The sequence below is a fragment of the Embiotoca jacksoni genome, unplaced genomic scaffold (genome assembly GCF_022577435.1).
Source record: "Embiotoca jacksoni isolate LCO1_2020_lvr unplaced genomic scaffold, fEmbJac1.0.p SCAF_15, whole genome shotgun sequence".
In the NCBI taxonomy this organism is placed as follows: domain Eukaryota; kingdom Metazoa; phylum Chordata; class Actinopteri; family Embiotocidae; genus Embiotoca; species Embiotoca jacksoni.
The window spans coordinates 9,621,650-9,646,020 of NW_027185285.1; the positions used below are offsets into that span (position 1 = coordinate 9,621,650).

Consider the following 24,371-nt stretch of genomic DNA (forward strand, 5'->3'; position numbering starts at 1 on the left):
TTTGCCTAAAATATCATCATAGGTATCTCCTATTTAATCTCTGTATATAAAAAGGTATCCGCCACACCAAGACTTGGCCTCACTTTCATTGGTCGTCTATTGACCAATCACAGCAGAGCCGACACGTGACCGGTATAAACAGGAAGTGCGTATCGATTCGCTGTTTTGCTGCGGTTTGGAGAGTTGGGTAACCGAACACAGCTGACCGCAAAAAAACGAAATCCGACGGTCATCTTTAGTGACTTTTATCAGTTTACTAAGTTTTTCTAATTAAAGGAGGCAAAATGACGACGCTGCAATGAAGGTAAAAGTGATTGATTTATCAGTAAATGCAGGTGTAGACTGTAATGGCCACCGTGTTCTCCTTTTGTAATGGCCAGGAGATTAAGAAAAGTTAATTTTCTATCATTTCAAATCACTCACCAAGTATCTAATGTGATGCATTTGAAATATATGCTATATATATATATATATATTACATTTTTCTCATAATTTTTTAATAAAGGTGTTTGGTACAAGTTTTGCTGTGACATGGAATGAAAATTATATTTTAGCCAGACATTTTGTTACAGTAGGTGGTGGAAATCTGCTGTAAGCCAAATAAATGTACTCCAGTGCAGTACTTAAGTAAGTAAGTTTACTTTGACTGCACTTCAACTTTTACTTCACCACATTTCAGACAGAAGTATGACAAGTTTCACATTTTTCTGACGCAGTTTTTTGTTTTCAGATTATATGTTTACATTTAAAAACATTAACCTTATTTTATCCAGATTTTCTTTAAAAACGAAAATTAAATGTAAATTTGTCCCCCAGAACTTTTTTTTTCTTCTGTCCAACACCTTCTTGTGGCCCTTTTGAGGAGCCTGACCCCCAGTTTGGGAGCCACTGGCTCCACCTCAACCAGCTGCAATGGTCAAAATGCCGCTTATACGTCGATGCAACAATTTTCACACACTAATTATGCAGTAGGCTGACATGATGTCACAGGGGGCATTTTTCTGCAGTGCGAGTAATTCTAATACTTTAAGTACCTCGTGCTGATAATACCGTGACTGCTGCATGCTGCCACCAGCCTGCAGTGTTTTCTAAAATGTGGCCTTTTCGAGGGAGCAGGCTAATTGTTGGTGGGGAAACCGACAATCTCTCCTGCTGCAGTTAAATTCACATATCTGGAATTCCTTGAGTCACAGGGTACAGTCACATGTTTTCCCTTTACTTACTGTCACGGAGAATTAACGTCTACCAACAATCAGATGCTGAGGCAGAGCTTGTTTATTGCAAGAATAAATAATATAATGGACTGTACGTGGCCGCTTGTGTCACATTCACATGTATGTAATGTGTCTGTGTTGTTTTATGGCACTACTGTATCTATGTTGGTTGCTATGGCGATAAGGAAGAACTCCTCCCGCTCAGTCGTGGTCATCTTCCGTTGTTATGAATCCGAGCACCTCCTCTGCTCGCTGTGGCAGCCGGTCTGCTGCTGATGACCACATGGACGACTGGATCTTCCTCTCCTCTGAACCTGCCGGGCCTCAGTGCCCAGAAGGAGGCAAGGATGAGCAGGAGGCAGAGGACAGAGGAAAGCTCAAATCTAAGTTGGTCTCGGCGTGGAACAGTGTCAAATATGGTTAGTTGAAGCTGTATTTTATTGTGACTGAGCAGATGTTTGTTCTCTGCGTGTTGAGAAATGTAACGGTTTTTTTTTGTTGTTTTTTTTTTATCTATCAGGCTGGTCCTTGAAGCAGAAATCCAAATTCAGCAAGAGCTCCCCTGTGATCATGCTGGGAAAGTCCTACGAGTTCAAGGATGATGGTGAGGCGTTCTCTCTTGGTCCAGCAAAGCTAAGAGGGCCAGTCGAGCATTTGGCCCTCACACTTGCTGAAATGATCTATTTCATGTGAATGTAAAAGCCAGGAATACAATTTTAATTCAGGCTCTGTACCTGTGTCAGGGGAGAGAGAGCGTTTCCGTCGCTCCTTTTTGTCCCTCCTGTGGCTAACCTACAGAAGGGGTTTCTCTCAGCTGGCTGGCTGCTCTCTGACCACCGACAGCGGGTGGGGTTGTGTTCTGCGCACGGGCCAGATGCTGCTGGCTCAAGGCCTCCTCCTCCACCTCATGCCACCAGGTGACGACACGCATGCGCACCGCAGTGCCACCTGCACAGTCCAGTGACAGAGTGAATAGACATGTTTCACAGGAGCTGTCTGACCTTAGAGAGGCCAAATTCCTGTTAACTTATAACCAATGTATTCCAATGGGGAAGTAAGGCGGAAAGCCGTAACGACAGAAACATATTCTGATTTTGTCTCTGTTTCGAAAAATGGGAAAAATGCTTTTTTATCACTAAAGAAATACAGTCTATCCACAGTTGATCTGATAAGTCCATACGAAGCATGGTGTCTTTGAAACGTGTGGTGTCTGGACTCTATTCATTTAAAGTCCTTCTCCTGGCATCGATTAAACCCGTTAAACCTCATCTCTTTTTATCTTAATTACATATTTAGATGTTTTTTTAAGAAAAAAGTACCCTAATGTCTTAAAGTGGCTCAGATTTAAATCTCCATGCACCCGTTCGCCGTTCACCGGCAGCTCGATGATATGGAAAGACTGCTTGTTTAACTAGATTGGTTCATTAAGTTTGTGACACCAGAAATTCTCAGCCATGGTGTTGACAGCTTCTTTCACTCATCATATGTTTTCTAGCACACAAAAAACACATGGCCATGTTAACAAGGTTCACAATAATCGTATAACTTCCTTCTTTGTATCTTTTTCAGATTGGACTTGGTCTGCGAGCCACCGTGTGGTCAAAGATGACATGGAACTGCTTCGCCCTGCAGGCAGTGCAGCGCGTGGACTGAATTTAAATGAAGGGGTGACTAAGAGGGGTCGAAAACTGAGCCTGGGTTCCCTCCTGGACAGACCCATGGAGCCTACGCACAGACGGGTTGTATCCTGGTTTGCAGACCGCCCCACAGCCCCTTTCGGGATCCATCAGCTGGTGGAGTTGGGCAAAAGCTCAGGGAAGAAGGCCGGGGACTGGTACGGCCCATCGATTGCAGCACATATCATCCGGTGAGTCCTAAAGTGATAACTTACCACCCCAGTTACCCTCCAATTGGTTCATTGGGCTTCAACCATTCGTCATTTTGTTTCAGGAAAGCTGTGGCAGTTTCAGTGGACCTTCCCAACCTAGTTGTGTATGTTGCACAAGATTGCACTAGTGAGTATTTTCTGTCATCAGAGGATTTTCTCTGTTTTTAAGGACTTGTGCTCAGAATCAGTCAAAACCCCCACAGCTGTGCAAGCAGAGAGGTGTATCAGTGCTTAGTTAGACATTGCTCTGTGTTACTGAGCAGAAGAGACAATTCAATTTACCGGTTATTATTTTTTCTTTTATTTAGAAAGTTTAGCAGAAGATGTTATTCACCCTCAGTAAATGTATTAACCTGCATAGCTAAATCTTGGATTCCACGGTAAAAGCAGCAGAGGGAAAACTACTGTATTGATCGGTAGACCGGAGATTGACCCCGTCTGTTTATGCTTGCTCTGTTTAAAAATGAAATTGCCTGAACTGAAACTGAGAGGATTCATTGAGTCATGCGTGCATGCCTGTAAATATCGTTTCCACTGTTTATGTGTTCAGTCTACTTGCGGGATGTGAGGAGGTTGTGTGAGCGGCCCATCCCTCACACCTGGAAGTCCGTTATCATCCTGGTTCCTGTTCGGCTCGGAGGACAAGACCTCAATCCCTCCTACATCACCTGTGTCAAAGTAGTCGTACAAAATGTTCATCTGTTAACAAGTAGTTTATGAAGAAATGTCTCAAAGTGGGGTCCTTGTGGGGGTTCCACGGTGCAAAAGTAACACATTACAGTGTTTTAATGGCAGGACTCACTCTTCCTTGTTGCACTGTGGTTGCACACTTCTGTAAAAATCAATATCTTCCTCTTTGAGTTTCTGTGGTTTGAACAGATTCCCCTTCTCAGAAGCGGAGAACAAGCCAAACATGAATTTTTTTTTTTTTTTTTTGCAACTACAATGATAAATGACCTTGTGCTTTCCTCCACAGGAACTCTTGATGTTGCAGTGCTGCATTGGGATCATTGGCGGCAAACCAAAGCACTCTTTGTATTTCGTTGGCTTCCAGGGTACGTTCGATACCGAGAGTGTTGTGCTCAGCTGTTTCATGTCAGTCCTTTCATTTTCTTCTTTTCCTTTGCTCTGGCTCTGCTGTGCAAAAGATGACCATCTGCTGTACTTGGACCCTCACTACTCTCAGCCCACAGTGGATGTAACAAAGGGGAACTTTCCCTTAGAGGTAAGAGGCACCGTTTCTCTTCTTCTTTTTTGCTTTCTGTTTTGTTTGCTCCTGTAGCAGCTATTCTCAGTCATGTAAATCAGTGGTTTCCACTCGTACTCACACAGCTTTAAAACATGAACTCCTATAGTACACTTTTATTAGTGTCACTAGTCTAGTTCCAGGTTTGTTCATTTGACTTGATTTTACAACTGATGTCATCGAACACTGAAGTATTAACTATACAAAAGTGGATGTTATTCCAAAAAAAAAAAATTTCATGCAGTTGAATGATAAGAATTAGATTGAAACATAGGGTTTATCATAAAGTTGGGGTTAAATTAAAATCCTAAAACATAAGGGATGAGGTTTTAGCTCAGGTTACGTAAAGGGGCAACATATCGACAGGAAAACTAGACACCCAGATTCGATTTCCAAGTTTTGGAATGTAATGCCAACCAGAGATGAATCAGGAGACACTCGATTTCAGCGAACAGATACTAAGTTTTATTGTCAAGCTTGAGACACACGAGAGAAGTGTGAGGGATGTGAGACTCTTTGGCAATTAGACCCCATTGTGATATCATCAGATTTAAAAGGGTTGAGGCAGGAAACTGGGTATGAAGACTGGAGGTGAACGTGGTGGAGGAAGGACCCAGCGGGGTCCAGACCTGATTGATGCGGAAGAGAGGAGAACAGATTTAAAGTTTGGCAGCAATCAAAATAATTGGTTGATTGAGATTGTGGCAAAGTTTTAGTGGTTTACCCGAAACGCCCGAAGTCTGGTGAATAGAAGAAGCGAGAGAGAGAGAGAGTGAACTGAGGAAGAATGAAACATAAAGATTGGCTTCCTGGTTGAACTTTCGCTGATCTTCAATTTAAACTCTTTGGCAGAAACTCGACCATATATCAGTTACTTTTGACATTGACATTGTCAAGTCTTTATCTATTTTAATGGAATAGCGTTTTATCAGTTCGTCCATTCCAGCTTTTTCAACTAGTCATCTATTACTTTTAGCCAACTGTTTCCACCTCTGCTTACTTGCTTGCTAAACTTGTTTCCATGCACTGTGGGGGATTTCTGTGTATACATCCAGTCATAATACAATCAATCACCATACACACTATCATATTCAGAACTGCTAATTGTTATATAAAATACATGTACTTGGTATGAGGCACATGGTAACCACTGGTATCATGATAAAACTAAATAAAAAAAAAGAGGATAGGCCAAATCTGGAGGGCCAGGTGGCCTGGCAGGGTGCTCATGAAATATGGCCACCGAGAATTCTGTTTTGCATGAAAGCAGCATGATAGTAATCGATGTAAAAGTAATTCAAAGGGTTTAGGAACAATGGTACTGTGACTTTGTGAATAATAGGACAATAGTTGATTAATGTATTTTGGAGTCAATGTCGGTATAAAAATGTGAATGATCTATTCATATCTACTGGATCTCGAGACCGCTCATTCATGCTCTGTTATGTGTGCACAGATAAATCAAATTGGCTGATCAGCGAAGCACAAGAACCGACTCCCCCTGTTATGTTTTGTTTTTTGTTTGTTTTGTTTTTGCTCCAAACGTATTTGTAACTGCACCAGCGACTAAAGCAAAAAACTTCTAGTCCACAGCACTTAATTGCAAAACATACTGTACTTTTCAGGTGTTACAGAAGACTCGATATGTAGGATTATGATTTTGAAATTATGAAATAGTAATTTGTGTTTATTCAAATGAGTACACAATGTTTCCATGTACCCCCTGGCAACTGCAGTAGTAGCGCCCGGAGTACAAATATCCCTGGTTAGCATTCGCTGATGTAAACTAACTCCAGTATAAATGTTTGATGAATAACGTCCACATCGGATCCATTGGAGTATTTTCTCTAAATCTAATGAGACATTTTTTTTCTCTCCTCACCTCTTGCAGTCATTTCACTGTAAATATCCCAGGAAAATGTCTTTCTCTCGCATGGACCCCAGCTGCACCATAGGATTTTATGCAAAAGGAGAGAGGGACTTTGAAACATTGTGCGCGGTCGTTAATGAGGTATGTGTTTAGGGTATTTGGGTCTTAATTTATGGGACCTGTGACTTTATAAAATGCTGTTGTGCAGCTTTTGGTCTGTGTAATAGGTTTTGTGTCAGACCTGGTGTGAATTTGTCATGATGTAATTTAACAAAATGACATAAAGATCATTTGTAGAATGGATTTTTTTTTTTTTTTTTTTTTTTTTTTTTACTGTTCCTTGACAGCTTGAGTTATTGTTCAGTCTCTGTGTCCTGCAGGCTCTCTCCACATCTGGAGGGACCTACCCCATGTTTATATTCTCAGAAGCAGAAAGTCAGGAAGAGGAGGAGGGGGGAAGCAACACGCCCACAAACAGCACCATATACATACAGAGGAAGAACGAACTGAGAAGAGTCGACACCTGCAACAGCATGGACGAGTTTGTTCTTTTATGAACAAAGTAAGATTAAATCGGCCCTGAGAGGCGTTCAATGATGATATTTACACTCTGTGGCAACTACTGACAATAAGAATGACTCGACATGCACACACAATAAGCTGAAGGGACTTAAACTGGTCAGGTATCACGAATGACACTACTATATTTTTTTATTGCTGTTTTGTGCACATCCGTAATGTTATTTATTGTTTTAAGAGGAGAATGCTTACATTAAAGTGAGTGAATTGAAGGATGAAGAATACTTTGTTGTCATCTCTAAGTTGAGTTCAGATATAAAACAATCCATGCAGTAATTTTACAATAAAACAATCGTGCATTTTACCCAGAGACAATCATTAGGCAGGTGTTATTATGAGATGTGCAGCCTCTCACTGTTTCATGTCATGTGACAGGATGTGCTGCACTTTGAATGGATTAGAAAACTGGGTTCCAGTGAACATGTGACTCACATGACATAAGTTACTTTTTCTGGAAAAGAAATGTGTGTGAAATGAACAGACTCTTACTGGAAAATGACAACTTTTACTGACATAATTCTAATGAGCTGGATTATTTTTTTGCTGTTTTTTTTTATTTTTTTAAATCGAAACAAATGGTTTATGAAGATGAAAATACTCTTAATATTAAATCTCATTAAAACAAGTTTTTTGTTACTGTATAAAATTACTGGGGAACCATGTAATGATCATGTTGGTATTACTTTAATCATCATCTAACACTATTATTGGTAAAAAAATAAAACTAATTCCAATACCAGTTTATGACTGAATACCTGGAAACCTGATGGCATTCCCATCAGCCTCATCTGTTCTTGTGTTATGGCCAGTCATCCAACGTTAGCATGCTCGGGCGCTCACGGTGAATGTGGTAAAGATCACAGTAGCCTGGCATCACTATATTATAATTGTGATTGTGAGCATGATATCATTGTGTGTGCGGTTCAGCTTAAAGCAAGGCGGCATGACAGAGCCACCTGCACAGCTGTAAACAAAGAGCTGCTAAGTGGTCAGGCCCATTACAGCCACCACATGCTCCTGTAGAGATCCAGATGGCGACTCTGTTGGTGCTGATGACAGTTGTTTTTTTTTCTCCAGAATGAATGAATGAGTACAAACAGTGGAGATCTACAAATTTGCGGCATTATATCTCTGAATTTCTGTGTGTATGTGTTCGGCATAAATAATGTGCACACATTGTCCGAAACCTTGTGGAGTAGCATTTCACTCAATCATTAAAGTAAATGAAGAGCAGTTTATGGTCTGCTTTATGTGGGGAAATGTAATATAACACTGTTGCCCACTTTTAAATCCATCAAAAGCAACATAAAAGGGCATCTTTGTTCTGGAAGGAGTGTAGGCTATTATTAGACTATTTTATTTATCAATTAGGCTAATTGATTTACAAATAATCTGCATCAACTACCTGAATGGTTAAAGGAAAAGCTGGTTCTAGCCTTTGTATGTTAAAATGTCTTTTTTGTTTGTTTGTTTGTTTTTGTTTCATATGGTAATGAACTTAAAAAAAAAAAAAAAAAGATTTTATATTTTATAGACCGAATAACAAATCGATTAGTCAATAAAGTATCTGTCAAGATTAATCTACAATATAAATTAAAAAAAACAATCCCCATGGAGCTGAATATTGCGTTTGAAGCAGGCTCCGTGTTTAGGTCTGGTTACGACCGATTGTGATACAACAGTTCCCGTGTCGCGGTTTCAGTTTGGCTTCTTGCGCGTATTTAAAAAAAAAATGAATTTCCATACTGATAATGCGCGCTTGTAAAACCGTATTTCTTGCAGGTCTAGTCGACAGTATCGCGTGTGTAATTAGGCCTCCCATCCCCCCACCGCCGGCTTCTCTTGTCTTTCTTTCCTCCCTCGTAACGCAGTCCTCACTGGGCATGCGGGGAACGAGCGAGCCTGTGGAGGGGGGCGCTGCGGAGCCGTACAGGCCGATCCCTGCGATACAATCTACCGAGAGGGGGGTGAAGGAAAAAAAAAAAAAAAAAAAAAACCCGACTGGGTAGGTCGCTCTTTGTTTCTGGGTTAGGAGGAAAACCGAGAAACGCTGCAACCAAAAGAGAGCGAGACTCCCAAACATCGACTTTCGCCACTCGTGTAAGTCCTTTACGATTTTGTCGCGAAGATTTAGTTGGTGTGTGTTTTTTTTGTTTTTTTTTTTATAATGCCGCGAGAGGAGAAGTGTACTTGTTTGTAAAAAAAAAAAAAAAAAGAGAGAAGAAGAAGAAGAAAAAAAAAAAACCCAGATCGACATTACAGCACCGCTGCTTGTGGCGCGACTGTGTGCAATGAATGAAAATTGTTTTTGGGGGAAATGTGTTACGAGCGGAGCGCCGAGCCAAGGGTACGGGAGGCGCGTTGGATCAATCAGCCCGGGCGGCGAGGGATGCACTAACGTGGCTCGTAATCGCCGCATCTTCTCGAGGATCTTCGCAAAAAAAAAAAAAAAAAAAAAAAAACACAACACATTTTTGTGTGTGTGTGTGTGTGTGTGTGTCTTAATTGGCCTGAGAGAGAGAGAGAGAGAGAGAGAGAGAGCATGGCCGGCGAGGCTAGCTCGCTTTAGCACGTTTAGCTTCCCGTCAAAAGCTTGTGTTGTTGTGTTAAAGTCGAGGCGGTTTTTTAAGCTAGCAGACTCGGGCTTGTGTTTCTTTGTTGCTTCGCCATCGCGTTTGAATGGCTCTTTTTTTTTGTTTGTTTTTGTTTTTTGGACGACTGAAGTAGTTACACAGTGAAGACGAACAAACCGGTGTCGCGTTACGAGGACGAGGGAAGTGAAACCGAGGGGTTTATTTCACATGAATATAACGTCAACTGTTTAAAAAACTAAAAAAAAAAAAAAAAACCCGGGCCAGGCCCGGCTAACGTTAGCTCGGAATGCTAATAATAGCTAACCCCACCGTTCCCGGCTTTTAACTCTAAAACACGAAGTCACAAACTTTTGCTGACAAGGTTTTCCTTTAAGCACCTGTTCTTTCGCCCGTTTCTCATACACTCCCCATTTCTCCCATCAGCGGGGTTTATATATTTTTGTGTTTTTGTTGAATAGGGCCTCTCGTCTATGAAGTAACGGTTAAAATCTCCTCTGGGTAAACTCGTGATTTTCTGCAAATTTTACGTTTTGTAGTTGGATGTAGTTGCGTCTCTCTTTTAAATGTCTGCCTTGACCGATTACAAGTCAGATACGGAGGGGTTCAATGGTGTTCACACCCGGCGACTTATCATACGTCGCAATTTGAATTAAAGGGGCTTCAGGATTGGACATTTAAATCCTCCCGACAACAGAAACAGTTTCCTGTTGTGGGTTTTTTAAGAGATGTTTGCTCTCGTTCAATGTTTCTGTGTGTTGGTTTACAATTTTTGCAACTCGCCAGACGACGTATTTGAACACACAACATGCAACTACACTTACCTAGAAAATAATGAAGATTCACAGTAATCCTGGCTGCAGGAAGAGCTGCTTTTCTGATTTCACTGTGCAAAACTGGTTATGTGTGAGTGTTATCAAAAGTAGAGCCCAAACTATTTACTGATCAACGATCCGTAACAAAATTGTTGGATCATTTCCGATAACCGGCGGATCATTTGTGTCAACTACCATGCAAAAAAAAAACCATACAAATTGTTTGATTTCTAATTCCTAAATGTGATTGTTTGCTTTTTGACTCGGTCTTGTCTTTGTAAATGTATTTACCTGCAGGTGTTTTGGCTTTTGGTCGTACCAAACGAGCCGTTTGAAGGCATCGTATTTGTGTGTGGGAAATTGCAGTGAATGTTTTTAACTATTTTATGTACATACCTATTTTATATACATACCTTTATGTATTTCTAAATAAAGACAAATATACACACGTTCTCACAAACAGATTATGATCATCGACTTTTCTCATCTCTCACTAGGGTTACTTGCTGCTGCCACACATTCCCATTTCCCACTGAGAGATGTCCACCCCTGACCCCCCCATGGGAGGGACACCTCGGCCAGGTCCCTCCCCAGGCCCAGGGCCATCTCCAGGAAGTATGATGGGCCCGAGTCCTGGTCCCTCGCCAGGCTCGGCCCACAGCATGATGGGCCCCAGCCCAGGACCTCCGGGATCTGGACATCCCCACCCTCCACAGGGACCCTCAGGATATCCTCAGGACAATATGCACCAGATGCACAAAGTAAAAAAACAAAACATTTATGAATTCCTTTTAGGTTTAAAATGGAATTTAATTCAGTCTTATAAATGTAATTAATTTGTATATACTTTAAATTCAGCAAAAGTTTATGTTAATCATCAAATCTAGTTCCAGTAACTATTACATTGCAATTTCCTGTTCATGGATTGGTATCTGTTATTGACAGCCCTAATCAAAATATTGAGATCTGTTCCAGTTATATCCCACACGCCAAGACGTGTTTGTCCTTCATCTGTATTTACTTCATTTATGGTTATTCTCTGTCGTTTCACAGCCAATGGAAGCCATGCATGAGAAGGGAATGCCTGATGACCCTCGCTATGCCCAGATGAAGGGTATGAGCATGAGACCAGGGGGACTCAGTGGGATGGGACCCCCTCCAAGCCCAATGGACCAACATTCCCAAGGTAACATGTCACATAGTATTGCAGTTTATCTAGACTGTGTTGTACTTTCATGTTATACATTCATGTAAATATATTCTCCAGATAACCTGAGTTGTGGACATATTGTTAATATACAGGGGTGAAGAATGATTCGAATGAAAGCTTGTCTTTTTGTCGCTGAAATGCTCAATGCAGGAGAAAATGAATGTTCAGTCATGCGGAGATAGACCCACTTGGTGTATGTGTGTCTGTGTGTACTTGAACCCATCCAGCCGGTTTCTCCACTTGTGTTGCTGTTCATTTGGCAGTGTGAGCAGAAAGCAGTGGGCAGGGCAATGGGAGGGTGCGAGGTTAAGGGGCTTCCCCTTTCAGACAATAACAAAGACAGCTGCATCTACTAAACCACACAGTCAGAAAGAAAAAGATAAAATGGTGAGAGGGAGGCACACAAGAGATGCACAATTCTCACCTTCTGGTCTGTGTTTAGAGCTACTCATGGTCTGCATGTCCTTTTTGTTACAGTAATTCAACTTCTTTAACACAGAGCCTTAATCATCTTTGCCATACCCATCATGCCTCTGTTCCGCCCACAGGTTACCCCTCTCCATTAGGAGGCTCTGATCACGCACCAAGCCCTGTCCCGGCCAACGGCCCTCCCTCTGGTCCCATGATGCCTGGAGGGCCCTCCGGTCCGGGGGCGGTCCCTATGGAGGGCAGTGGGGACCCTAATCATGTTATGGGTCAACAAAACCGTGGGGGTCCCCAGGGTCCCGGTGGACCTCCTGTTGCAGGAGGTGGACCAGGCGGTGCAGGTGGACCCACTCCTTTCAACCAGAACCAGTTGCACCAACTCAGGGCTCAGATCATGGCCTACAAGATGCTGGCACGCAGTCAGCCCCTACCAGAGCATCTGCAGATGGCTGTGCAGGGGAAGAGGCCCATGCCGGGAATGCAGCAACAGCCAATGCCCAATATGCCCCCTACTACAGGGCCTGGAGGTGGACCAGGTGCTGGGCCAGGACCAGCTCAGGCAAATTACAATAGACCACACGGTAATTTAAGGAAGCCCATTCAGGGTGTTTTTGTAATGTGTTAATTTCTTATGCTGAATATCGGACAACTAAATAGAAATCACGAGTGACTGATCTTGGTTTTGTTTGTTTTTAGCTGTTGAACAACTATTGATGACATATTGTTTTTGTAAATACATGACCTTTTTGTTTTAGGTATGGTAGGTCCCAATATGGTCCCTCCTGGACCTGCAGGAGTTCCCCCAGGTATGCAAGGCCAGCCTACCAACGGACCCCCCAAACCATGGCCTGAAGGTAAACTTGGTTCTTGGCACTATCTTCATCAGCCTGGCATATTTGTATGTGTACATGCAGGAAAATAAAGCAATCTCTTCTAAATTCTTCTCTTCTAGGACCAATGGTGAACGCTGCTGCTCCATCCAACCCTCCTCAGAAGCTGATTCCACCTCAGCCCACCGGCAGACCCTCTCCCGCTCCTCCCTCTGTGCCTCCAGCTGCCTCCCCAGTAATGCCTCCTCAGACTCAGTCCCCAGGGCAGCCTGCACAGCCCCCTCCCATGATGCTGCACCAGAAGCAGAACCGAATAACCCCCATCCAAAAACCCCGCGGGCTGGACCCAGTGGAGATCCTCCAGGAGAGAGAGTACCGGTGAGGAAAACATTGGGGAGGATGTGGAGTAACACACTGGCACAGTTTTGAATTGTGCGCCAAAAGGTTTGTCAGCACGCTTTGGCAAGCCCACCCTCTCATCCATTATTAGGATGGATCCCTGTTAGGTTAATATATTAAATGTTTCATGTTTCATTCTATATTTTACATAGCATCAACCAGTTCTACACACTGCAGCATTTATAGACGTGAAGCTAGTGATCTTTACACAAACGCCCTGCTTAACAGGGAGGCATACAAAACAAGGCTTAACATAAACAGCAGTGCAATCAAAAGCTATGAAATATAACTAAAAAGCATGTTCTTATTCGTAATTTCATATTTGAGCTTTATTATAATTTTTTCTTGATGTATTTTTCAGGCTACAGGCTCGTATCGCTCACCGTATACAGGAGCTGGAGAACCTGCCGGGCTCCTTGGCTGGTGATCTGCGCACCAAGGCCAACATCGAGCTCAAGGCCCTGAGGCTGCTTAACTTCCAGAGACAGGTAGACATCAAATTCTGTCCTTCTGTTCTTTAACCAGCGTTACTGGCAGGTCAGCATTATTTTCCCCAGTGGGATACTTACAGTGTTCATGTTTTGTGTGCTTACAGCTGCGTCAGGAGGTGGTGGTTTGCATGCGTCGTGATACCGCTTTGGAGACCGCTCTTAATGCAAAGGCCTACAAGCGCAGCAAACGGCAGTCTCTCCGTGAGGCCCGTATCACCGAGAAGCTGGAGAAACAGCAGAAGATCGAACAAGAGCGGAAACGTCGCCAGAAGCACCAGGTACGTAGTGGGAAACGGCTGATGCGGGCCGAGTGTGAAGGGTCTCGAGCGGGGGTCTGTTTTCTATCATTTTCTTGACTGTATTTAACAAAGCTAGAGTCCGGTTTGGGTGCTCCGTTTATTTTGTTGTGGTTTAAGTTGCAGCAGAATTATTTATTAACAACTTTGTGTATCGTCTTATCGACAGGAATACCTCAACAGCATCCTGCAGCATGCCAAGGACTTCAAGGAGTACCACCGCTCCATCACTGCGAAGATCCAGAAGGCCACCAAAGCTGTCGCCACCTATCATGCCAACACTGAGCGCGAGCAGAAGAAAGAGAACGAGCGCATTGAAAAGGAGAGAATGCGGAGGCTGATGGTGCGACTTTCTGACAAATATAAAACCCATCAGTCAAATTCTGCTAATAGGGGTACAATTCCAGAAATATATGGTAGAAACTATAAGGTTTCCTGTATGAATATTGGCCAAAACAAAGATCTCACCCCTCTGTGAATCTCCCTCCAGGCTGAAGATGAAGAAGGTTACCGTAAACTCATTGACCAGAAGAAAGACAAGCGTCTGGCCTATCTGCTACAGCAGACGGACGAATACGTGGCCAACCTCACCGAGTTGGTGCGCGCCCACAAAGCCGCACAAGCTCTCAAAGAGAAGAAGAAGAAGAAGAAAAAGAAGGTAAATATTTTTTTTTATCTGTAATGTGCCTCTTTCTGAATTATAACTGTATTTTTTTTACATTTACTTACACATTTCGTATGCCCTCTGCCCCAGAAGCCAGAGACTACAGATGCTGGTGGTGCTCTGGGACCTGATGGAGAGGTGAGTTTAAAAACAAGAATATCAATTTCATCATTATTAATGGATCACCTGCGGTAAGGCGTCATGAGTTATAATCCTAATGTGTTCCTGTGTGTTGTTTTTTTTTAACAGTCATATTGTTTTTTTTCTTGCCTCTTCCAGCCTTTAGATGAGACCAGTCAGATGAGTGACCTGCCAGTCAAAGTCATTCATGTGGACAGTGGAAAGATCCTGACGGGTGTTGAAGCACCGAAGGCTGGCCAGCTGGAGACCTGGCTGGAAATGAATCCAGGGTAAGTGGCACGGCTGCTCGGGCTGCCGACAAAATGACAAACTTTGACAAGGGAGATGTTCGATGTAGAAAGGGACACTTCGGTCTCAGCAAAAAGACCTTTGCTGCGTTCAGATCACACAGTAGTTCAGTGCAAAGTGGACTGCATGAGGTACTCAGACATGTTAAGTAAGCTTACAAACAGGGGACTGCGTTGGGAATAAATTAACAATGTTAACATTAGTTTTAATCTAAGGTAAGTTGCACTTCATTATCTGGGTGAAGCACAGAGGACGCGATGTCAGCTTTAATCGACACGCTGAAGAGGGAGTAGAACGTCTTGTTTATGTGCACTGTGGATCTGAACGTAGCTCTTGTTTTGTGATGTTCGCTCAGACTGATCAAAGCCTCGATTTAACAGATAAATGGTTGTCCTTCGGCAGAACAGAAGAAACAAACCAATCGCATCTCTATAAATGTTTCCAAACTTATCAAAATGTGTTGTTCCTCTGCAGATATGAAGTAGCGCCACGTTCAGACAGTGAAGAAAGTAGCTCAGAAGAAGAGGAGGAGGAGGTACATCATTTTTGAACATAACTTAAGTATAAGGATGACTTGTAAGTTATTGCAAACCTTTGTCTGACCTCCTTGTTTTGTTTTGTGACGTCAGGAGGAAGACGATGATCAGCCTCAAACCTCTGCAGCTGCAGCAGAGGACAAGAAGAAGATTCCTGACCCTGACACCGAAGACGTATCAGAAGTGGATGTCCAGCACATCATTGAGTAAGATGCTTGTGTTGTTTTCAGCGCCATCCTTTATCTATAATCAGTTACAGTTAAGTCATACAACACACACGTGTGCCTTTGATTTGGTATCTTTTGTTGTTGTTTTTTTGTATCTTGTTTTGTTTTTGCTCCACTTGCAAATATCTCACTACATCTTGTGCTTCCTCCTGCTCCCACCAGACACGCCAAGCAGGATGTTGACGATGAGTACAGCAGTGCAAGTTTCAACCGAGGCCTGCAGTCCTACTACGCTGTCGCTCACGCTGTCACTGAGAAAGTGGATAAACAGTCGTCACTGCTGATCAATGGGCAGCTCAAGCAATACCAGGTAACGTGGCCCAACATGGAGAAGATCAGAAGAGCATTAAGATTATTAGATAATAAAAAAAAATGTTTTTAATATGAATGAATACTGAAGCTAACTTTAACCGTTTACTGCTCAGGTCAAAGGTCTGGAGTGGCTGGTTTCACTTTACAACAACAACTTGAATGGGATTCTGGCTGATGAGATGGGTCTGGGAAAAACAATCCAGACCATCGCCCTCATCACTTACCTCATGGAGTTAAAGCGCCTCAACGGGCCCTTCCTCATCATTGTACCTCTCTCGTAAGTCCGAGCATGTCGTCCTCGGGTCCTTGTGGATCTGTGAATACTTCACAACAATGAAAGCATGTGCAGAAAGCTGCACGTCGTGGAGTAAAAACGTCTCTTTGTGTCTTTTGTTTTCAGAACTTTATCAAACTGGGTGTATGAGTTTGATAAGTGGGCCCCGTCTGTTGTGAAGGTCTCCTACAAGGTCAGTGGCACTTACTTTGATACCGTGTCAGGGCTTCAGTCCAATCCATGCTGTCGACAAAGTCCATTCAACATCAATTGGTTTGTTGAATTGGTATTGAAAATGAATGCAAAGCAAATGTATTGACTTTCAGGGATCTCCAGCTGCTCGTCGTGCATTCGTTCCACTCTTGCGTAGTGGCAAGTTCAACGTGCTGCTCACCACATACGAGTACATTATTAAAGATAAGCAAGTGTTAGCAAAGGTAAGGAAAACTGGTCGGATTTCCTTCTACGTACATCGGAAACGTATCGATCCATTCATCAGTGTCTCCATTCTGTTGTTTTTAGTTAAACAGTCAGTCATAAACTTGTTCTGTACAAAACATTATCTTCTTCCCAAAGCTCCGTTGGAAGTACATGATCGTGGACGAAGGACATCGTATGAAGAACCACCACTGTAAGCTGACCCAGGTCTTGAACACGCACTACTTGGCCCCACGGCGTGTGCTGCTCACAGGCACCCCGCTGCAGAACAAACTGCCCGAGCTCTGGGCCCTGCTCAACTTCCTGCTGCCCACCATCTTTAAGAGCTGCAGCACCTTCGAGCAGTGGTTCAACGCTCCCTTCGCCATGACCGGAGAGAAGGTGAGTAGAATGCAGTCTGGTTGGGTGGAGTGTAGATGGTTGTAGAGACGCGAGGTCATTAAAAACTAAAAAAAAAAATACCAGGTATTATCGTCCGGTAATCGTCCTTTTCTTTTACGTTAAGGTCGACCTGAATGAAGAAGAGACCATCCTGATCATTCGCCGTTTACACAAGGTGCTCCGACCTTTCCTGCTGCGCCGACTCAAGAAAGAAGTGGAGGCCCAGCTGCCAGAGAAGGTCAGGCTGCTGTCAAATTATTTAACTTGCTTGTTATTCAATTTAACTTTTAAAGATTGAATTTAATTGTTCCTGCATACATTTTAACAATCAGTGTTTCTCAACCTTTTTTGTTTGATGTAACCAGCGCTTGATTATATACACGTGAACATTGGTGTAATATTATTTCCGCACAATTTCTTTGTTTAGGTCAGATTTGCGCCGAATTCGTACTTTTAGCTAACAATCTTAACTGTTTTTCATTACTTCCAGCTAATCGTTTCAACTATTTTAAATTACTTTAAGATAACTATTTAAAAAACAAAAATTCTGTACTTTTTTTGCTAATAATTTGAACGGTTTTTCCATACTTTTTTTATTTTAAATATATTTTAGCTCACAGATTCAACAGGTTTTTTTTTTTACCTTTTCAATTGTACACACTCTTGGCTATTTGAACTTTGCTGCTCTCTGTTTTTAAAGCACTCTAGATTGCCACGTGGTAGTCATTAACACAAATCGGTGAATATATGTTTAGATTAAATAATTATTAAAATTTGGTGGCGCTCCTCAGCTCTTTTATTTATTTTTGTTTTACAGGTGGAATACGTGATAAAGTGCGACATGTCGGCCCTACAGAGGGTTTTGTACAGACACATGCAGGCTAAGGGAGTCCTGCTCACAGATGGGTCAGAAAAAGACAAGAAGGTAAGAAAAAGATATTTATAAAAAAAAAAAAAAAAAATTCAATTATTTTTTAATTTAAAGTGAAACTTTATTTTGGGGAAGTTTTTAAGTTTGGTACAATAAATGTTATTTCAATATCTAAACACAATTGACTTTATTACTCCTTTCTGTTAAACCTCCCAGGGTAAAGGTGGCACGAAGACCCTGATGAACACTATTATGCAACTGAGGAAGATTTGCAACCACCCCTACATGTTCCAGCACATTGAGGTACCAAAGACTTCCTTCACCGATATCTTTCTTTGCAGACAAATGTATAAAAATGTCGGTGACGTATTCATGTTTACTTGTTTGTTTTACAGGAGTCTTTCTCAGAGCATCTTGGTTATTCTGGTGGAATCGTGTCCGGGTACGTAAAGCTTGAAGTTGTGTCCGTTGCACATGTTTGTTTTGCGTTATTGTGTTGATATATGTTGCACCCTGGATCGTCTTTCCTCTAAATTCTCCCCTCTTCCTGTCCAGCCCTGACCTGTTCCGCTCCTCTGGAAAGTTCGAGCTGCTGGATCGCATCTTGCCCAAGCTGAGGGCCACCAACCACAAAGTGCTGCTCTTCTGTCAAATGACCACTCTCATGACCATCATGGAGGACTACTTTGCGTACCGCAGCTTCAAGTACCTCCGTCTGGATGGTGAGGCACTTCTGACCGAGGCTAACTTTTGGCTTTTTCTCTTAAACCAAACCTCGTTCATATAAATGTGTTCATAGCTGATTTATAGAATAAAGGGTAAAAACCAACAAATGGTTGTTCTCTTAAAGCTCTCAGAAACTTATGACACAATTTCAAAACAATGTTTAGAAACATTTGAGTAGCTTGTACTGCCACCTGATCATATAGAACAATTTGGATTCACTATTATCACATTAAAAAAAAATTCCCACAGGAACCACAAAAGCAGAGGATCGCGGCATGCTGCTTAAGACATTCAATGACCCAGCCTCGGAGTACTTTGTGTTCCTGCTGAGTACCAGGGCTGGAGGTCTGGGCCTGAACCTGCAGTCTGCTGATACCGTCATCATTTTTGACAGCGACTGGAACCCTCATCAGGTACTTCATGTGGACAATAGGGCTGATTAGCACTTGAACATTTTTCAATACCGGAACCGATATCTCAGCTTTGATACAGATTTCTGAACAATACTGTATTTGTTGCCAATTTTATAACATCCACCTTAAAAAAAAAAAAAAAAAAAAATTGCATCTCACATTATGGTACAAATCTTTGAGTTTTCATGCAATTAAGAGGGAGAGAGTTATTTTCTGAAGCTACTATTTACAGACGTTCCCTTAACACCTCGCATGTAGACTGCCAGTAAAAACTACAATTTGCAGATGTCCCTTAAATGCCTCGCACGCCATCAGCTGCTAGGTTGTGTAACATAAAATTCTAATGCAAGTTTTACCTAAATTGAAAGACAAATATTTTATGTATGTGGGCCGACCGAAACTAATCATCTGCGCACACGCCTACAGGACTTGCAGGCCCAGGACAGAGCTCACCGCATTGGTCAGCAAAACGAAGTGCGCGTGCTCCGCCTGTGCACTGTCAACAGTGTGGAGGAGAAAATCCTGGCAGCGGCCAAGTACAAACTGAACGTGGACCAGAAGGTCATCCAGGCTGGCATGTTCGACCAGAAGTCCTCAGGCTTTGAACGTCGGGCCTTCTTACAGGCCATTCTGGAGCACGAGGAACAGGACGAGGTCGGGGTTCGAGGAGGCTGCCGCACTAGAGGGGCGTGGGTGGGTGTGATCTGAACCTGTTCCCACATCGCCCACCCACCCACATCCACGTGTGCGCTGCTGCACCTCTTCATTCTCTCCTTCTTTTTTTTTTTCTCCTTCTTCTGTCTCCTTTTCTTATTTCCCTCCTTTCTTAGGATTTGTGAGCTTTCATCAATCCAGACTTGCTCTTTCTCCTTTATATATTTCTGCTTCTACACAAACCTTTGATGGTTAATATGATACTTTATCCTTCACACTAACATAAATGCTGCCCCCCCCCCCTTTACATTCCTTTATTCCTGCTCCTCTTTTCTCTTTCTGCTGTTGACTTTCTTTTCTGACAAAAATGACCCTTTGCTTTTCTTTCTTTTTTTTTCCTTCTTTAATGTCCACAGATTCATTTGCAACGCTGTAGTCACGTAACACAGACGATATTTTCAAGGAACATTTACACAGCCTGCATAAGGCACATAGAAGTTTGGAGTGTCGTTTTTACATTTGTTTTATGTTGAAGTGAGAGTAATTAGTTCAGAGACTTGGCTCTGAGGTGCCACATAGAGCTGCTGTCAGCCTCTTCTAATTCACCCTGTCTCCTTTGTCCGCAGGAGGAAGACGAAGTGCCCGATGACGAGACTGTCAATCAGATGATTGCCAGAAGTGAAGAGGAGTTTGAGCAGTTTATGGTTCGTCCCAGTGCAATCAGTAATCGGTTATTAGAGACTTTATGGTTTTATAATCTGACTTTAATCCAACTTGATTTTGTTCCAGCGCATGGACCTCGACAGACGCCGCGAAGAGGCCCGCAACCCGAAGAGGAAACCTCGTCTGATGGAGGAGGACGATATGCCAAGCTGGATTCTGAAAGACGACGCAGAAGTCGAGAGGCTAACCTGCGAAGAGGAAGAGGAGAAAATGTTTGGCAGAGGATCACGCCAGCGGAAGGAGGTGGATTACAGCGACTCGCTCACTGAGAAACAGTGGCTCAAGGTGGGAGGAGTTGCAACTATTAGGCTTTTATCAAAGTGTGATTTCTTTTTATATCAAAGCAATATAAAATGAGCCTTGAACTGTATTTCTCTTTACCACAGGCCATAGAAGAGGGTAACCTGGAGGACATTGAAGAGGAGGTACGTCACAAAAAAACAACCAGAAAGCGCAAGAGAGACCGCGACCATGACGGCGGCCCGGCCACACCCAGCTCCAGCAGCGGCCGTGGGCGAGACAAAGATGAGGAAGTGAAGAAAGCAAAGAAACGCGGTCGTCCACCTGCCGAGAAGCTCTCGCCCAACCCTCAATCCCTCACCAAGAAGATGAAGAAGATCGTTGACGCCGTCATCAAATATAAGGACGGGTGAGACAACTACAGTATCTCTGCAAGCATACCATCGGCTGAATGAGCAGAAAATAAACATATAAAAGGGGGGGGGGGAGTGTGATTTGATCATTGGGACTTTTAGCCTCAGTATTGATGCATGCTAAGAACATCCTTGTCTCTGCTAGTAATGGTCGACAGCTGAGTGAAGTCTTCATCCAGCTCCCCTCGCGCAAGGAGCTGCCGGAGTATTACGAGCTCATCCGCAAACCAGTGGACTTCAGAAAGATCAAAGTGAGGATCAAAACTAACATCATTATTGTTTTCTAGTCGCTGGGTTTGTTTCTGTTTTTCTTGTCACCTCCTGCATGTCTGACCGCCGCCTTCGCTTATCCTCCCGTTCCATCAGGAGAGGATCCGGAGCCACAAGTACCGCAGCCTGAACGACCTGGAGAAGGACGTGATGCTGCTGTGTCAGAATGCCCAGATCTTCAACCTGGAGGGCTCCCTGGTGAGCGATGCCGCAAGCACTCGCTGCTCATCCGCGTTGGAATATATTTGGAATAAGTTCAAATGAATCCTTAATAAAAGTCAGCCGTTCTTTTTCACATCCCTCTAACTTTGCGTCTCTATTTTTAAAATCGCTCAGATCTACGAGGACTCCATTGTGCTCCAGTCCGTCTTCACCAGTGTCAGACAGAAGATCGAGAAGGACGACGAAAGTGAAGGGGAGGAAAGCGAGGAAGAGGAGGAGGAGATAGACGAAGGCTCCGAATCTGAATGTGAGTATCAGAAACGCACTGACGCCATTACACTATCAGCAGGGATAGGTACTCTAAACATGACGCTGTTTGTGTTCTTGGATTCCCATCAGCGCGTTCGGTGAAGGTGAAGATCAAACTGACCCGGAAAGAGAAAGGGGAGCGAGGAGGAAAAGGACAACGACGAAGAGGCCGCGGCGCCCGGGCTAAACCCGTGGTGAGCGACGACGACAGCGAGGATGAGCAGGAAGAGGTGAGAGAAGAAGTGTGCGCACACAAAAGCAACATCCCACTGAGAGGCAGATGTCTTAAAGCTCAACGCATCCTGACCTCATTCTGAATGTGAAGATATTTCTTATACAAATAAAAGAGTGCTTTCAACAGTGGAGCATTACATCACTTTTAAAAGGATTCTCTAAAAGTTTTCTAAACATTTTCTAAATGCTAAAACAAATAGTAGAATAGCTTAATGTTCACTGGTTCCAGATGAACTGCTTTTTTTTTTTTTTTTTTTTTTTTTTTTTTTTTTTTTTTTTTTTTTTTTTTGTCTTAAATTACTGTAGAGTTCATATCTTTGCACATGGAACTTGTGTCTGACAAAACAAGGGACTTTGACATCACCTTAGAATAATTAAGATGTGAATGGTATTTTCACTATTCATATTTTGACTGAATAATTAATGAAAAGAATATGTCAATGATTTATATTGAAAACAGTCAATAGCGACAGCCCTAGTTTTTTATCGTAAAGGAATATTTCACAGTTCAGTCTTTCTAAATTGAATCTGGTTTTGTTTTTGCGTCCTCTGGACCTGAGCTGCAGATAAATATTCAATAAGTATTGTATGTGCATTTACTTCTGGTAGAAGTAAAACGCAAATTCATTGCAGCATCAGCAAAATGCACCTTCTCTACACAAATGAATGTTTGCAAATGAACACATTTAGATCTCGTGCCTGGGTCACTTTAACTTGAGCCACAACAATGCGGTCGCACTCGGTCACTCCTGGTGACATTCCCGCTGCAGCCTCCATGTATTTCAAAATCTTTGCTTCCTTTGTGTTTGCGTCAGGAGCGTTCGGCCAGTGGCAGCGATGAGGACTGAAGTGAACCACTTCTGACTGGACCAACAGCCCACTGAGCCCTCGGCTGGACTTTATATATTTTACTTAGATACAGCAGGGAGACAGCCAGTGGAAAGGCCTAGTTTTACCTAGACGAGCTGATTTTTAGTGAGACAATTGTATTCTCATTAAAGTATACCATTAATTAAAAAAACGATAAAAAAAAAAAATGAAATATGAAAGCTATGAACCATCCACTTCCATATTTAAACCATTTTCCCAGTATGAATAGTAGTGTGTCTCTTTGCCTTTTTGTTTTCTCCTGTAAGTGGAAAATTGACAGAGCCTGAATTATTATAGACTGATCGTGGGCCATAAAAACAGCTAACTGTTTTTTTAAGTGGTATTAATTTTGTTGTCTTTTACGTTGACACAAAGTGTACATGTGAATCAGGAGTCACCGCGTTCCTTGAAGTCCCTTTTTGAATGCATGTCGTGCGTGTCTGTGGAAATGCACCTGGGTGTGTCTTCGCTATTATCTCTGTTTAATTTAAGACTACAAGCGGGATCACGGTACATCCCACCCTGCAGCCCCTCCCTCTCAGGTTGTGTATGTAACGGGGGAGGGAGGGATCGGACCCTTTTCTCGTGTCGGTGTCACTGGATTCCAAAAAGTACAATAAAGGCATCTCAATTAATCGGTTGGCTTCAATGTTTTTAGTCCAAAATGCATCTTATAGACGAGGTTAACGACACTCGCTATTTTTATTCTCCGCATATGTCCACTAGATGGCCTACTGAGAACAGGTCATTGCATGCTTCAAAGCTTGTTTATATCTTCTACCATCCTTTTCTCACCGGTGATGTTAACCAGTTAACTCATTTTTTTTCACCCATATTCTCGGTCTCAGGTGCTTTTTTTTTTTGCTTTTTTTTTTTTTTTAAAAAGCTAAAGAGTGCACTCTTTTTCCTCAGTCTCACCCCCATAACCCTGTCAGACATCACGTATCCAGACGGCAACACCATACTTAATGTTTCAGATTTGTTCAATTGATATTATTTTTAACTTTGATATTTAACTACGTGATTCTGAAGTTGACACTGTTAGAATATCACTTTCATGCAATTAAACTATTAATTATATCGGTGGGGTCATGTTTTCATTTGCATTTCTTAGAAACTAGTCATGTCAACCACTTATCAGGTCCCGCTGTCTCACTTGAATCTGTTTCAATATGTCCATTTTAATGGTTTTATTTATTTCAATGTGTTTGTTCAGCTTAGTAAAATGTTAACATGTAAATTTAACTTTTATCAAACCAATTAAGTCATTATAGTGTTATCTTATTGGTAGGGGCAGTTAGCTTTCCCTTTAGCAACTATGTTTTTAGCCTAATGTTTACTATATTAACCATTGAGCCATAATTTGTTGA

General features: G+C 42.5%; 2 protein-coding genes across 9 annotated transcripts; both read left to right on the plus strand.

Moving 5' to 3' along the window:
* Positions 1-140: 140 nt before the first annotated feature.
* Positions 141-7,536, plus strand: LOC138198170 (cysteine protease atg4da-like). 3 transcript variants are annotated; one of them, XM_069149414.1, is made up of 11 exons: positions 141-304; positions 1,400-1,633; positions 1,735-1,818; positions 1,958-2,131; positions 2,784-3,081; positions 3,165-3,229; positions 3,653-3,780; positions 4,079-4,157; positions 4,251-4,327; positions 6,240-6,359; positions 6,599-7,536. In XM_069149414.1, the coding sequence occupies exons 2-11, from the start codon at positions 1,441-1,443 to the stop codon at positions 6,773-6,775; spliced, it is 1,395 nt and encodes a 464-aa protein (XP_069005515.1). In that variant the 5' UTR covers positions 141-304; positions 1,400-1,440; the 3' UTR covers positions 6,776-7,536. The 3 variants fall into 3 exon arrangements, with proteins under 3 accessions (XP_069005515.1, XP_069005514.1, XP_069005513.1); XM_069149413.1 differs by having other exon boundaries at positions 1,404-1,633; XM_069149412.1 differs by having other exon boundaries at positions 141-1,633.
* Positions 7,537-8,676: 1,140 nt separating this feature from the next.
* On the plus strand, positions 8,677-24,081 carry smarca4a (SWI/SNF related BAF chromatin remodeling complex subunit ATPase 4a). 6 transcript variants are annotated; one of them, XM_069149417.1, is made up of 34 exons: positions 8,677-8,897; positions 10,701-10,964; positions 11,257-11,389; positions 11,962-12,420; positions 12,595-12,693; positions 12,792-13,047; positions 13,430-13,556; positions 13,664-13,837; positions 14,025-14,198; positions 14,346-14,513; positions 14,610-14,657; positions 14,799-14,929; positions 15,423-15,483; positions 15,578-15,690; positions 15,874-16,021; positions 16,137-16,300; positions 16,424-16,490; positions 16,624-16,734; positions 16,874-17,116; positions 17,241-17,354; positions 17,934-18,041; positions 18,204-18,290; positions 18,383-18,429; positions 18,543-18,709; positions 18,963-19,126; positions 19,553-19,819; positions 20,407-20,484; positions 20,570-20,788; positions 20,890-21,152; positions 21,302-21,407; positions 21,523-21,624; positions 21,763-21,895; positions 21,988-22,127; positions 22,947-24,081. In XM_069149417.1, the coding sequence occupies exons 2-34, from the start codon at positions 10,743-10,745 to the stop codon at positions 22,977-22,979; spliced, it is 4,926 nt and encodes a 1,641-aa protein (XP_069005518.1). In that variant the 5' UTR covers positions 8,677-8,897; positions 10,701-10,742; the 3' UTR covers positions 22,980-24,081. The 6 variants fall into 6 exon arrangements, with proteins under 6 accessions (XP_069005518.1, XP_069005519.1, XP_069005520.1 ...); XM_069149418.1 differs by lacking the exon at positions 8,677-8,897 and adding an exon at positions 8,970-9,203; XM_069149419.1 differs by lacking the exon at positions 8,677-8,897 and adding an exon at positions 8,970-9,144.
* Positions 24,082-24,371: the final 290 nt, after the last annotated feature.

Bases quoted from the DNA above. Each gene is read 5' to 3' on its own strand.
- LOC138198170 (XM_069149412.1), top strand. From the start codon at position 1,441: ATGAATCCGAGCACCTCCTCTGCTCGCTGTGGCAGCCGGTCTGCTGCT. The intron at 1,634-1,734 runs GTTAGTTGAAGC...TTTATCTATCAG, and splicing joins GTGGAACAGTGTCAAATATG to GCTGGTCCTTGAAGCAGAAA. The intron at 4,158-4,250 runs GTACGTTCGATA...GCTGTGCAAAAG, and splicing joins GTATTTCGTTGGCTTCCAGG to ATGACCATCTGCTGTACTTG.
- smarca4a (XM_069149417.1), top strand. From the start codon at position 10,743: ATGTCCACCCCTGACCCCCCCATGGGAGGGACACCTCGGCCAGGTCCC. The intron at 15,691-15,873 runs GTAAGATGCTTG...TGCTCCCACCAG, and splicing joins GATGTCCAGCACATCATTGA to ACACGCCAAGCAGGATGTTG. The intron at 21,408-21,522 runs GTGAGGATCAAA...CCGTTCCATCAG, and splicing joins TGGACTTCAGAAAGATCAAA to GAGAGGATCCGGAGCCACAA.